General features: G+C 56.4%; 2 protein-coding genes across 5 annotated transcripts; both read left to right on the forward strand.

Annotated features, from left to right (window-relative positions):
- The first annotated feature begins 2,973 nt into the window (after positions 1 to 2,973).
- MRPL38 (mitochondrial ribosomal protein L38) lies at positions 2,974 to 7,974 on the forward strand. The gene is made up of 9 exons (XM_061175037.1): positions 2,974 to 3,113; positions 3,234 to 3,413; positions 4,753 to 4,887; positions 4,967 to 5,175; positions 5,721 to 5,793; positions 5,964 to 6,009; positions 6,912 to 7,070; positions 7,256 to 7,392; positions 7,615 to 7,974. Exons 1-9 carry the CDS (start codon positions 3,047 to 3,049, stop codon positions 7,749 to 7,751), a joined length of 1,143 nt encoding a protein of 380 aa, XP_061031020.1. The 5' UTR covers positions 2,974 to 3,046; the 3' UTR covers positions 7,752 to 7,974.
- A 1,410-nt stretch (positions 7,975 to 9,384) lies between these two features.
- Positions 9,385 to 13,913, forward strand: TRIM65 (tripartite motif containing 65). Of its 4 annotated transcripts, none has more exons than XM_061174746.1 (6): positions 9,385 to 9,932; positions 11,193 to 11,288; positions 11,535 to 11,768; positions 11,854 to 12,028; positions 12,166 to 12,231; positions 12,785 to 13,913. In XM_061174746.1, exons 1-6 carry the CDS (start codon positions 9,537 to 9,539, stop codon positions 13,357 to 13,359), a joined length of 1,542 nt encoding a protein of 513 aa, XP_061030729.1. In that variant the 5' UTR covers positions 9,385 to 9,536; the 3' UTR covers positions 13,360 to 13,913. The 4 variants fall into 4 exon arrangements, with proteins under 4 accessions (XP_061030729.1, XP_061030726.1, XP_061030727.1 ...); XM_061174743.1 differs by having other exon boundaries at positions 9,465 to 9,932; positions 12,169 to 12,231; XM_061174744.1 differs by having other exon boundaries at positions 9,465 to 9,932; positions 11,574 to 11,768.
- The last annotated feature ends 257 nt before the right edge of the window (positions 13,914 to 14,170 follow it).

Genomic DNA, 14,170 nt, shown 5'->3' on the forward strand with positions numbered 1-14,170 from the left:
TTCTCCCACGCCACAGGCGGGAGACAGCTGCACACAGGCCTGAGTGTTCTGTATCTGCTGATCTTTCCTTTTCCCTTCAAAATTATAAACAACTCCTCAAGGTCATAACCCAGATGTTCCCTGTAGAAAGAGAAATACTGGTGGAAAGTAATGATGATCAAAGACACTGGCTGGGCTAATACTTCCAGTTTCAAGAGTTATTCATGTTTATTATTTGCCTCAAGTTGATACAAGTGGGAATCCCTGCTAGGCCTTTCAAACAGTTAAAATCCCAGCAAGCCCCATTCTTAGAGGGTTCTAGGACAGCGAGAGAACAGGAATGTTTTACAAAAGTAAGGAATAATGGAGAAATAACAGCCATCTGATTGACCAGCAAGCCCTATGCCTCTGCCCCAGAGGTCCCGTGAGTCTTCATTTCTAGAGGGGCAGGCTGGGGTGGGGGTGGGATTAGAGGCATGTAGAAGAGGATTCAGAAACAAAAGGAGAAGATAAAATAGCAAAGGAGGCCAGATTTAAACACACGCAGGACATTAAGAATATAGGAACCCCTGTGCCCCTCCCGGCCTGAGGCACAGTCCTGGTCTGCCCACAACCTTCAGCTCTGCTCTTCGATCAGCAGAATTTCACAAATTAATAAGCAGTGCCTCCAGGAACTTCCCTGGCGGTTCAGTGGTTAAGACTCCGCGCTTCCACCGCAGGGGGTGCGAGTTAGATCCCTGGTCGGGGAACTAAGATCCCACATGCCATGCGGCGCGACCAAAAAAATAAAATAAGTAACATCTGAATAAAAATGAAAATATAAAAAATAATAAAAATAAGCAATGACTCCGTAAGGGCAGGACTGGGTCCTATGGGCCTTAACATATAGTAGCTGTGCATTGATGGGTGAATTGGCAGTGACAGTGAGTTTAGCTGTTTGGCTGCTGTTTATGAAAGCCAAATTCAAGGTGTGGCCACTTCCTGCTGGATTAAGAGACCCCTCATGCCATTTCAGTGTGAATGTGAGGGTCAAGCTTCTGCTAGTACCAGAGCGACTGAATGGGTCAGCAGCCCTGGCTGAGACATCAGGGAAGGCTTCCTGGAGGGACCCCTTCACAGGGTCTAGGAGGTAGCCAAGCAACAGGGGGAAAGGTAAGGAGTGCAAGACAGAAGTAACAGCATGTGCAAAGGTCCGGAGCCAGGGGGAGAAAAGTGCTGAGTAAGTGAAAAATGTGAAACCGAGTCCCTGTAAAACCGTGTTCCCTTACCGAGTTTATGATTAATCTCTCTATCCAAAACTTTATTCCCTTTCTTGTCTCCTCTGATCTCAATCCTGTGCTAACTGAACAGTAATCAACCAGAGTCAGATGACTAAACCTGCTGCTGTTGATAACATCGTTAATGTACTAATATTGCTATTATTATAGATAGCGCCGTTAATGTGCAAACTCAGGCCGTTTCTCCAGGGCAAGATGAGCTAACAGACCCCCAAGCCATGGACCACCTGGCCAGAGAGTTGTAAACCAGAAACATCCTGATTCCCAAAACTTCGATTAAGAAATGTAGGGGGCTTCCCTGGTGGCACAGTGGTTGAGAATCTGCCTGCCAATGCAGGGGACACGGGTTCGAGCCCTGGTCTGGGAAGATCCCACATGCCGCGGAGCAACTAGGCCCGTGAGCCACAATTACTGAGCCTGCGCGTCTGGAGCCTGTGCTCCGCAACAAGAGAGGCCGCCATAATGAGAGGCCCGCGCACCGCGATGAAGAGTGGCCACCACTTGCCGCAACTAGAGAAAGCCCTCGCACAGAAACGAAGACCCAACGCAGCCATAAATAAATAAATAAATAAATAAAATAAAAACCCAAAGTTTTAAAAAAAAAAAAAATGTAGGGACTTCCCTGGTGGTCCAGTGGTTAAGACTTCGCCTTCCAATGCAGGGGGTGCGGGTTCCATCCCTGGTCAGGGAGCTAAGACCCCAAATGCCTTGCAGTCAAAAACCAAAACATAAAACAGAAGCAATATTGTAACAAATTCAATAAAGACTTTAAAAGTGGTCCATATTAAAAAAAAAATCTTAAAAAAAAAGGTCAAAAAACAATGATTAACCCCAGCTTCCTTTTTCCTCCCCTAAAAAAAAAAAACACAAAACAAAACTCAAAGACCAAGTTGGGGTGGATCTGAGGTTTGTCTCCCACTCCCTTGCTTGGTGCCCTGCAATAAATCTACTCTGCTGCAAATCCAGTGTCAAGAGTCTGGCTTTCTGCATCACAGGCACAAGAGCCCTTTGCTGGGTTACAAACGGTTGGTGTCATGGAAGCTTGAATTCCAGAACAGAGGGACCAGAGCAGAAGCGGGTCCAGATCACCTGGGGTACCAAGTTTCATCTTGTTAGAACTGAATCCCAAGAACAACACAACCCTGAAAAGGTTTAGGCAAAGGCAAAAACTTGGAGGTGATCAAAAGTTAACACATATCCCACAGTTAAGTTCTTTACACATGTTAGTTCACATTTAATCCTTCTAACAATCCTATGAGGTAAGCACTATTACTACGTGCTTTTTTCTTCCAAATGAGGAAACTGCAAGGGCGACAGCAAGGTCACAATCTGGAATCTGAACCCAAGTAGGAGGACTCCTGAATCCCTGCTCGCAACCCCCTCCCCTGCCCGTGCTGCCGGGGGTGAGAGAGCAGCTCCCAGAACCCCGCAAAGCGCCTACCTCGTTGAGCCGAGGCGGCTGCGGGCCCGGCCGACCGTCCCCAGTCTGTGCCGCCCCCTGGTGGCTGGACGCGGGAAGGGGTCCGGACCGCTCGCAGCTCCGCCTCGCCGTTCACCGGTCACTTCCGGAGCCGGGGCGCCCGAGGTCCGCAGCCACCTCCCGGAGGGAGGAGCTCGGGGATCCCAGGAAGTAAGACTCCTGGGCCTAGGAGGGGGCGTGGCTCCTATGACGCTGGGGCGGGGCCTGGGGGCGGGGCCTCCGCCGTGCGCTCAGGCGCTGCTGCGGCCGCCTCTTCCGGGTCTTAGGAGCGGCAGTGGCGACGGTGGCGGCCGCGCCGGCCTGAGGGAAGATGGCGGCGACCTGGTGGCGAGTCGCGCTGTACGGAAGTCGGAGGTGGCGGGGCTTCAGCACCTCAGGTGAGGGCTCTTGGAGGTCTCCGTATAGCCGAACCCTGGGGATCGAGCCAGCTCCCGCCCCCGACCTCCGTGGGGCCGGACCGGGGCCGGCCTGACGTCCCGTCCCGTCTCTGCCCGCAGCCGCCCTGAGCCGCCGGACCGCTCCTCTGGGGCCGATGCCCAACGAGGTCATCGACGTGAGCAACCTGGAGCGGCTGAAGAAGTACCGCAGCTTCGACCGGTACCGGCGCCGGGCGGAGCAGGAGGCGCGGGACCCGCACTGGTGGCGGACCTACCGGGAGCATTTCGGGGAGGAGTCAGGTGCGGGGCGACCGGAGCTGGGCGGTGACCCCGCCGCCTTGGGACTCCGGGGGGCCCCGCCGGCGTCCTCCCCGAGCTTGGGGGAGGGGGCCTGCCAGCGTTCCCGTGCGCACCGGTGGCGGTTTAGTCCCACCAGGATTTTTCACCCCTTTCGGTCCCCCTACTTGGAACATTCCCTTCTCTCATTATTAGAGTTCCACCTTAGATATTTCTACACCTAAAGCCCTTTGCAGAGCAGCTCCCCACGGCCCAATTCCGGGTTAGAACGCCCCTCTCTGCTCCTATAATACTGTTCATGTAGCCTTGGCCACGCCGTATCCTGACTCTTTTCGCTGCCTCCCTCCCAGTTTATGAGCTCCCTAAGGATGGGGATCCTGCCTGTCTTGACCACCATTGGATCCTTGCACCCCCGCACAGTGCTTGGCACATAGGTGTGCAATACTTTGCTGAATTAAATTGAAAGCCCTGGGCAAGGTGACTCAGGGACCCTGCTCCTGAGAGACTTAACTACGCTTAAGGAGTTTGTTCTTTGGAAAGCATTTATGAAGGCATTTTAATGATGGTTAAGGGCACACACGTGGAATCTTATTTAAACCCAAGTCAATCTCTTGGGAGTGACTTTCCTGAGGTTCAGTTTCCTCAACTATAAAATAAAAAGATTGTGTCTGTGTCACAAGATCGTTGTTAGGATTAAAGGATACAGTTAATCGGAATTCTTAGACTAATGTCACTCCTGATGTGGGCTCAGTGTCTGTTTTTTATTGTCATAGTCTAATGTAAGTGGGAAAGGGTGTTGGATTGAAAGTTTTCTAGGGTCTTGCTCCTCAGAGTGTGTTCTGGGAACAGCAGCATGGCCATTACCTAGGAGCTTGTTAGGAATGCAGTCTCAGGCCCCACGCCAACCTGCTGATTCAGAATCTGAATTTGAACAAGTTTCCCAGGTGACTTGTGTGGTTTTGTGCATTAAAGTGTGAGAAGTGCTTCTTTCCTTCTAGCTTCCACTCTGAATTCTGCCAGGTACACAGCTGCGAGTCCATGGCCAGCTGTGAACAGGCTCGAAGGTGATCCCAACTACAATTGGGGTGACCATCCGCCCTCGATTTCCCATGACCGAGACAGATGATGTAACCTGGTTTAGGGATCAGTCTCAAGTTGTATCCAGTTTGCTTAGCAACTGGACCCTGTTCAGGTCTGTGAAGCTGACTACACAGTATATTTTAGTTTTGTGAATTAAAGGGTAAGCTTTAGCAGCAGAGCTTGCCCAGTGAAAGGAAAGGTTTGGACAGGCAGCTTAACCAAGACCTGATTCCACTTTCTCCAACACACCTTCCCTCCCCAGATCCCAAAGACAAGATTGACATTGGGTTGCCTCCACCTAAGGTCTGCCGGACCCAACAGCTGTTGGAGCGGAAACGGGTCCTCCGGGCGCTGCGGGCCAACGTGGAGGAGGAGCGGGCCGCTCGCCTCCGCACAGGTAAGCCTTCCCAGGGGAGAGGGTCCTGGGTGTGTCCCTGCCCTGACCCTGCATCCCAGCTGGCATCATTCCTTCCCAGCACGCATCCCGCTGGAGGCAGTGAGGGCTGAGTGGGAGAGGACCTGTGGCCCCTACCACAAGCAGCGTCTGGCCGAACACTACGGCCTCTATCGAGACCTGTTCCACGGGGCCACCTTCGTGCCCCGAGTCCCCCTGCATGTGGCCTACGCTGTAGGCGAGGACGACTTGCTGCCTGTGTACTACGGCAATGAGGTCACTCCAACCGAGGTAACTGCTGGCCTGTGCCCCTCCCCGCCCTGTGTACACAGACACATCCCACCATGGGGCCACAGACAACAACTCCTTTTTGAAAGCATTTATAGAGGCGGTTTTTATGGTGGTGAAGGACACAAGCATGGCATCTGTGTAGGCTGATCTGGGGTTTTCTTGTTCTCTGTCTCCTCTTTTTGATGTCCTGATAAACAACGCCATGATACAGTGATTACAAAGAAGAGAATGTAAAATGAAAGGAAAAGCAGCTCCATCTTGGCATACTCCTGTGACTGATCCTCTGTCTTCAGAGTGTCCTCCTAGCCCCTGGTCATTGGCCTTCTTGTGGTTCAGATCTCTGGATAGTCAACTCTGTAGGGTTCTTTCTACAAGTCTCTCTTCACCCACCTGCCTCTCAAGGGGCTGTCATGGGCATTTGGTTCAGAATGGGCTCTCCTTCCTCCAAGGTTCCTCAGGCTCCTGACCTCCGGAACAAAGGTCTGTTTAGAACAGCTTGTCCATCCCTGACGGGGGTGACAGCTCCATCGTTGTTTCCCCACCAGGCTGCCCAGGCCCCGGAGGTCACCTATGAGGCAGACGAGGGCTCCATGTGGACACTGCTGCTCACCAACTTGGGTAGGTGTCTGGGGCTCACTGGGACTCCTGCCTCCTTCACCTCCCGTGAGCCAGGGCCGTGGGGAGCTGGGGGAGGGGCCAGATGGAAAGCTCCAGGCCCAGGTCCTTCCAAGGGAGGAGGTGGGAAGGGGCGGCAGTTCCCGCAGTCAGTGGGGTGTGTTTGTGTGCAGATGGACACCTGCTGGAACCGGATGCCGAGTATTTGCACTGGCTGGTGTGAGTACCTGGGGTAGGGGAGTGGGTCAGAAGCATTCCAGGAGGTCCTGGCATCCTGGAAAGAGCTGCACCTGAATTTCAGTCTTGGCTCCACCATGAATTAACCACCACCTCCCATCCCTGGAGGTGGTTCGTCACCTCTGCTTCCTGAGGGTGTCAGGGGCCCTGTGATCCAGTGGCTGAAGACGGGTGCAGAAGGAAAGCAGGCAGTGGGCCTTGGCCTCTCCCACAGGCCTCCTGGTCTCCCTGAACTCATTTCCTCACCTGTAAAACTAGGATGATGCCACCACATGCCTTAGCCACCCTGAGGGGCTCTGTGACAATCAGATGGGAAAGAAGTCCATGAGAGGCCTCTGGTACCTGTGGGCTGCCTCTTGTTTCCTCGGTGGCCTTTGGTTCTGAGCACCAGGCCAAGGGGAGGAGGGCAGGCATTTTTATTCAACTGCAGTTACCAGCCTGTGCAACAGGACCCTCTGGGGAGTTGTACCTGGGGCAGGTACAGCGGCCATCCCAGTGCCAGGCTGGGCAAACACTCCCTGACAAACCTAGAGGCTTTGGGAAACGGGGAGAGAAACAGCCCAAGGTCGCATGGCTCTCCCGCCTGCACGGCTGTGGCATCCCACAGCTCCCCAGGGCCAGTAAACGGGCTGCTTGACCTAGCTCTCATCTTGACAGTTCCTGGGGCCCTTGTCGGCCTCTGAGCCCCTACTGTTCCCTCCACAAGTTTGCAGTCCATCCGAGGGTTTACAGAGCTCTACTTCCTACTTGATTGTACAACAGAGATCATTTTAGGGTCTCTCTTCCCGGGGAGGTATATCAACCTCTAGGGAGCACACGGGTGGGGATGTTCCTGCTGCCATCTCCCGCGAGTGGCAATTAACAGATGCTTTTCGTCCCACCAGAACCAACATCCCGGGCAACAGGGTGGCTGAAGGACAGGAGACGTGTCCCTACCTGCCCCCCTTCCCTGCCCGAGGCTCCGGCTTCCACCGCTTTGCCTTTCTGCTCTTCAAGCAGGACAAGCCAATCGACTTCTCTGGGGACACCCGGCCCTCACCCTGGTAATCTGTGCCCCTCCCCCCCACAGCTACCCCCAGCCTCAGGCCAGCTTCCCAGTGGTCAGTCTTTCTCAGTTCTCCTCTCTCGTAACTTGAGCTGTGCTAGGCAGACCCTAAGGGGCTTCTCAGCATTGCCTGTGGGGCTCTGGTGCCCCCCTCCCCACTCTAATGCTTCTCTCTTCCTACAGCTACCAGCTTGCCCAGCGGACCTTCCACACTTTTGATTTCTACAAGAAACACCAAGATGCCATGACTCCAGCTGGCCTGGCCTTCTTCCAGTGCCGCTGGGATGACTCGGTCACCCACATCTTCCACCAGCTCCTGGGTAAGGGCAGAGTGGGCTGGGGGAGGGGGCGGCTGGCCTGAGCTCACAGACCTCTCCTGACTTGCCAGGAGGAGCACCTGTCAGGAGAGGGCCACCAGCAGGCGTGCCACTCCTGGGGTGGGCTGGCTGGGTGGTGCCAGCCTGGGCAGTCCCACCTGGCAGACGAGAGAGGGGCTCAGGCCAGCAGCAGTCCACACACACGCCCCTTCACTCTTCTTGCAGACATGCGAGAGCCTGTGTTTGAGTTTGTGCGGCCGCCCCCTTATCACCCTAAGCAGAAGCGCTTCCCCCACCGGCAGCCCCTGCGCTACCTGGACCGGTACAGAGACAGTCACGAACCCACCTATGGCATCTACTGAGTGGCTGGAGTGCCACCCCCCTCAGAGAGTGGACTGGGCCTCTCAGGCCACCCTGTCAGGCTCTGCAGGCGGGAGCAATAGAGACACAGTGCCAAGGGGGCCAAGCATTGGGGTTCTCCGGCCTGCCTGAGGCAGCCCCTCTGCTGTCCTCCCAGCAGGCCCAGGGCTTGGGAGTGAAGAAGGCTGGGGGGTTGCGGGTATGAATATATTGATTTTTGCTGTAGCTGGTCTGGGTCTGTGTTCTGGGAGCAGCCAGAGTGCCCCCTGGTGGGACTCTTGCTTTATGGGTGGGAAGAAGGCTGCTTCCCACACCCCTCACCTCTGCTTCCTGAGGGTGTCAGAGGCCCTGCGATCCACTGGCTGAAGATGGGTGCAGAAGAAAAGCAGGCAGTGGGCCCTGGCTGCCCCCACAGGCCTCTTGAAAGAAATTTGCCAGCCCTGGGCATTGGCCCCTTGCCGGCTGTTCACAGGCTCCTGGCCTCCAGATGCTTTGAATAAGAAGCCTTGTCAGGTGGGGGCAAAGGCAGGTCTCAGAGATCTCTGGGCACGCCCCCTGCTCAGGACCCAGAAAGCTCCTGAGTGCTTGCTTGGATGGTTAGGGTATTTCTCCTATCTAAAGGCAAAGACTGCCCAGTAGCCAGTCAAGAGATCAATGCACCTTTTCCAGCAAGAGAAACTTCACATATTACCACACAGAAGACATAATATGCTTGCTGCATCGAAGGGAGAGGACGCCCCGCCTCAAAATTAGGGCAGCTCCTTTGGAAAGAAAGAGTTTAACCCTCCTCCAACTCACGCTGGCCCAGCACACACTGCCCCAGGGCAGGTGGGTTAGCAGTCAGGATCCTTCTGTGCTCAGCTGCAGGGGAACCACCTCTAAAAAGTGAGGTTCCAGAACAGTTGGGACCTGCAAACAAGGAACTCTCCCCAGCAGAGGGCTGACACCAAGAGGGGATTCCAAGTGCAGTTGAAGCTTGCTTTGAGTTTCCATTGAAGGGGGTAGGAAGGGACCACTGTTTTTTGGTCTCTGTCTCTTGGTAACCAGAAATTTCCACCTCACTGTTTACCTTAAAAGAACCAAAATTAGGCATAACCTAGAGAAGGGAGACACCCTAATCCGGCAAGTGCCTGAAACTCAGCTCAAGGAAAAAGTGCAGCAGGGCCCCTCGGGTCAGGAGAGAGCATTTAATGAGCACTAGCTGTGTGCCCCATGCTCATTGCCAGGCACTACCATGTGCGGTCCTGTTCCATTTAATCGCCAAAACCCCTGGGAGGTAGATAACAACAACCCTTGTTGTTGTTGTTGTTAGTATTTGCATGAGATTTTCAGATGAGGGGCTCAGAAGAGGTTCCTGTGGTGGCCCTCAGCCAGGAGGAGGCCTGGAGGCCCGACGGGTTTCCCAAGCCTCTTGTGTCCAGATTCCCTGCACGGGAGCTGCTGGACTGAGGATCTAGGGAAGCAGGATGGAGGTCCCAGAGAGTTGCTGGACCCCAGCTCCCAGCTTGGGGTGGTAAAAGGCAGGCAGGGGTGGTAAAAGGCAGGCAGGGGTGGCTCGGAGTTGACAGGGGCCGAGCACCGGAATAGGAAGCCAAGCCCGCAGCCGTCGGCGCAGGGTGGAGCGGGCGCGCTGGGAGTGGCGGCTGGTCGGGGCGGAAGAAGGGCTGTCAAGTTCGTCTTTCCAGGCGGGTCATGGCTCCGCCCGCCGCACCCACACCCGGGCGCCGGCGGTCCCTTTAAGAGGCCCCGGCCTTCCGCCCGCGCGCCTAGGGCCGCCCGCCGCCGCCATGGCCTCGCAGAGTCTGGAGGACAGGCTGACCTGTGCCATCTGCCTGGGGCTCTACCAGGACCCGGTGACGCTGCTCTGCGGCCACAACTTCTGCTGGGCCTGTATCCGGGACTGGTGGGGCCGCTGCGAGAAGGTGTGCCCCGAGTGCCGGGCGCCCTTCCCCGACAACGCCGAGCTGCGCCGCAACGTGGCTCTGAGCGGCGTGCTGGAGGAGCTGCGCGCCCGCCCGGCGCCCGACCCCGGCCCCGGCCCCGGCGCGCGCTGCCCCCGGCACGGGAGGCCGCTCGAGCTTTTCTGCCGCACCGAGGGCCTCTGCGTGTGCAGCGTGTGCACCGTGCGCGAGTGTCGCCTCCACGAGCGGACGCTGCTGGACGCGGAGCGCCGGGAGCGCGAGGTGACCCTCGGGGGACGCCGCCCTGCTCTCTGCACCCGGGCGGGGCTGGCAGCTTCAGCAGCTTCGCTTGGCCCTGTTTTTATTACGGGTTGAAAGGAGGTGGTGGTCAGAAAACAGATGCTTGGAATAGAGATGTTAGAGCTGGTGACGGGTCCAGGGTGAAGTTACAGGGGTGAGTGGCTGAGATGGAATGAGGAGGTCAAGGAGCCCAGAGCCAGAATGTTGGAGGATAATCCCTGTGGCTGCTGAAGGCACAGAGTAAGGACAGGATGTTACTGCTCGTGGGGCCTAAGATCTTGCACTAAGCATCGAAGTTTGCAGTGGAGGCCAGCGGAGGGCAGCAACAAGGAGAGAGGGAGGAACTGGTGGTACAGCCGGCCAGATGCACTGCAGGAGCTAGAATTTGGCTAGAGAGAGGGGAAGTGACGCTGGGGTGTGAGGGGCTGGATGTGTGCCCTTGGGGGAGAGTCAGGGTGAACCAGAAAAATCTGCCCTGCTCCCTCCTACCTTCAGCATGTTTTACCGTGCTGGAGGCGGTGAGGCCTGAACAGAGGCACAAGCGTTGCACTTAGGAAGACCTGATTACTTTGGCCAAGTTGGCAGCTTCTCTGACCCGTTTCCTCATCTGTGAATCGGGGATAATATCAGTCCTTCCGTCAAAGTGTTGCTGGGACGAGAAGAATCAAGATAGGCTCTTGACCTGGTACAGGGAACCAAATCCTAGCAGATGCGCAGTCCTGAACTACGAGAGTACAGCATTTTGATCCTCGAGGAGACCAGACAGGTCACAACCAAATAGGGGTGCCCCCTTCCCCCTCATGTCCAAAGCTGGGCCTGAGGACTGGCCAGGCATTTGGAAGAACCCACCTTATACCTGCGCTGCACTGCCCACCTGTCAAAAAGCTTTGGTGCTTTGGGTCGTCGCCCCTTCCCCGCAAGGCTGCCTAAGCTCCCATTTATTGACTTGGGGTAGTGGGGGGCTGCTCCGCCCCAGGTTGCTCGTCTTCAGCCCAAGGCCTCTGCGCCACCCGTGCACCACCCTGCTCCCGGTGGGGAAGGGGCTTTGTCCAGGCCTCCCTGGGACTCTGACCCAATTCTCCCGGGGCTTACACCAAGGCTGATGCTCTGCATGCTGGCCTCACCTGGGGTGGCATGAGGAGGGGATGCCCAGCATCTGCAGGTGTTTTGACTGGCTGAGGGGGGAACTTCACAGCCAATCCTGGCTCCCTCTTGTCACTTGTCCCCCGGTGGGCACCACAGGCCCAGCTGAGAGCCACACTGGAGGTCACCCAGCAGCAGGCCACCCAGGCTGAGAGCCAGCTACAGGAGCTGCAGCAGCGAAGCAGCCAGATCCAGGTATAAGACCTGTCTGTTCCACGCCCCCCATGTCCTCATGCTGTGTCCTTCAAGCAGCCACCGGCTGGTCCCTGGGACACTGGGCAGTAGGTATAAGCTGCCTTGAAAATGCCTCCTGGCAGCAGGAAAGGAAGGGCTGAATGGGGGGAGAGATTCCAGGGACCATGGCTCCCCACATCCCCACCCCTCAGGCCAGCGGGCAGCCCAGGGCCCTGGCTACCCTCGACGACTCCTGTGCCCACCCAGAGCTCAGCCTGCACCCTGACCTCCGTGATCTCTGGCAAGTTCAGCCACCTGCTGCAGGCCCTGGAGATGCAGCGGGACTTGGCTCTGAGGGACATCGAGGTGGCCAAGACACAGGCGCTGGAACAGGCCCGGGACGAGAAACAGCGACTGCAGGGCCACCTGGAGGCTTTGTCTTGCTGTGACCACAGGATTCGCAACCTCCTGGAGCAATTGGATGACCGGACCTTCCTCCAGGTACCGGGCCTTGGGGCGGCAGGGTGGGGGACCAGTGTGCCTGCCCCTCGTGCCCCGGCTTACTGCAGCTGTCCCCGGGGCTCAGGAATCACAGCTCCTGGCGCCCCCAGGCCCTCTAGGGCCACTGACTCTTCCACATTGGGACGAAGATCAGCAGCTTGGTGGCCTGAAGGAGTCACTGAGCCAGCTGTGTGCCCTCCTCCTGGAAGAGGGGGGCCACCCCGGAGCACCAGCCGAGGCTGCTGACTTGGGCTCCATGGGTAAGGCTGACCCCAGATCTCTCTCTACCCCTCTGGGCCCAGCTGTTCTTCCCACTGGGGTGGTAATGGAGTCAAGGCCCAGCCCCCCATGAGCTCCCCTCCAGATCACTCCCCTAAAACACTGCTTTGCCCCCTAGCAGCCCCAGGTCCCCTGGCACCAGTCCTGAGCCTCGTTTGTCCACTGAGGAGGAAACTCCGGCAGAGTAAGAAGGCCCATCGAATGTGTGTGTGCACCTGTGTGAGCGTGTGCGTGTGAGTGCATTGTGCGTACACGTGGGTCTGTGTGTGTACACGTGTGCACTGTGCGCACGTGTGTGTGCGGGGCACGTGCTGAGACTGTTCTGTACAGGAAGTCTGTTTCACTCCCCTCCCTGGGGTTAGCCTCGCCCCCCTGCACACCTGTTGCAGGATGCACACCTCTAACATGTGCAGCCAGCATAGTGTCTAAGGAGATTCTGGGCACACAAATCTGGGATCGATCACAGTACTTCCACTTACTACGAAGTTAGGTGACCTTTCTGAACCTCCGTTTTCTCATCTGTGAAACGAGGCTGATGGAAGGTTCCACCTCAGGGGTTGCATGGCGGGTCGGACGCTGAGACGATGTCCACGTTAGCTCAGCTTGCAGTCGCCCCGGCAGATGTCTAGCGATCTGCCCGTGGAGCTTCAGTTGCTGTCTCTCCCCTCTGGGGACAGGATGGTGGCCAGGCACAGGCACCCTTGCCCGCTCACCTTCCGTCCATCTCCGCCCAACAGATTATCGCAACCTGACCTTCGACCCCGTCAGCGCCAACCGTCACTTCTGCCTGTCTCAGCAGGACCAGCGGGTAAAGCACTGTCGCAAGCCCCAGGGCCCAGATGGGCCGGGCAGCTTCGAGCTCTGGCAGGTGCAGTGTGCCCAGAGCTTCCAGGCCGGGCGGCACTACTGGGAGGTGCGCGCATCCAACCACTCGGTGACGCTGGGCGTCGCCTACTCGGAACTGACGAGGCGCAAGCTGGGGCCCCACATGGACAACATCGGCCGCGGGCCCAGCTCCTGGGGGCTCTGCATTCAGGAGGACAGTGCCCAGGCCTGGCACAACGGGGAGGCCCGGCGCCTCCCAGGGGTATCAGGGCGGCTCCTGGGCATGGATTTGGACCTGACCTCTGGCTGCCTCACCTTCTACAGCCTGGAGCCCGAGACCCAACCCTTGTATACCTTCCATGCCATCTTCACCCGGCCCCTCTACCCCGTATTCTGGCTCCTCGAGGGTAGGACCCTGACCCTGTGCCATCAGCCCGAGGCCAAGCTCCCTCCAGGGCTCCAGGAAGAGGCCTCAGGGCTCAGCTGAGGAAGGCACGGGATGGAGCTCGGGGTCAGGACCAGGTGCCACCAGGCCTGTGGGCCCAAGAACTGCCCCAGCCCCTGGCCTGGGGGCCTGAGGCCACAGCTCTCACGGGACCAGTTGTTGGCCGGAAGACCGAGTCAGGACCAGGCACTTGGAGAGAGAGGTGGGTGGAGCCTCCAAACTGGAGTTTACCTTTCCAGCCTCTCTGAAGGGGACAGGGGCTAAAGGAAGTAAAATGGGAGCCCAGTTCTAGGCACTGCCTGGACCTCAGAGGCTAGTGCAGTGCCCAGGGCTCCTGGTCCTTTAGGAGAGCGAGTGTGGTGCGGGACACACCACAGAGTGGGACAGACAAAATCATACATGCAACAGCCCCAGTGTAGACCGAGGAACAAACGATTCCTAGAGGAAATCTTGGGAAAATTGATATTTACCTTTTCCCGCCTCATCTTTCTCTCTTTTCTTTTGTTATTTTCCTTAACATTTGGTATATTTTGGTCTTTTTCTCCTCTACTTTGTACATCCTTGTGATCGTATTCTATAAACAATTGTGTTTTCTGCGTGTTTTATTTAACAAGCATTTTTCACATTGTTAAAAACTTTTCTCTGAATGACTACAGTATAGACAGTCATTCTAATGACGAAGACAAATTCTAATCAGAATTTGTTTACCCATTATTGGACATTCAAAACGTTTTATTTGAGGGCTGTAAAAATATGGCCGTGATGACTATTTTTGAACAGGAAGCTTTGGCCATATTTATTGTTACGTACATAGGCTACATTTCCTAAAGAGGAACTGCTGAACAGAGAAACA

Source organism: Eubalaena glacialis, chromosome 19, assembly GCF_028564815.1.
Source record: "Eubalaena glacialis isolate mEubGla1 chromosome 19, mEubGla1.1.hap2.+ XY, whole genome shotgun sequence".
NCBI lineage: Eukaryota > Metazoa > Chordata > Mammalia > Artiodactyla > Balaenidae > Eubalaena > Eubalaena glacialis.

Coding starts and splice junctions, on each gene's coding strand:
- MRPL38 (XM_061175037.1), top strand. CDS start 3,047: ATGGCGGCGACCTGGTGGCGAGTCGCGCTGTACGGAAGTCGGAGGTGG. Junction 3,114..3,233: donor GCGGGGCTTCAGCACCTCAG/GTGAGGGCTCTT, acceptor CTCTGCCCGCAG/CCGCCCTGAGCCGCCGGACC. Junction 6,010..6,911: donor GAGTATTTGCACTGGCTGGT/GTGAGTACCTGG, acceptor TCGTCCCACCAG/AACCAACATCCCGGGCAACA.
- TRIM65 (XM_061174746.1), top strand. CDS start 9,537: ATGGCCTCGCAGAGTCTGGAGGACAGGCTGACCTGTGCCATCTGCCTG. Junction 9,933..11,192: donor CGGAGCGCCGGGAGCGCGAG/GTGACCCTCGGG, acceptor TGGGCACCACAG/GCCCAGCTGAGAGCCACACT. Junction 11,289..11,534: donor AGCGAAGCAGCCAGATCCAG/GTATAAGACCTG, acceptor GTGCCCACCCAG/AGCTCAGCCTGCACCCTGAC.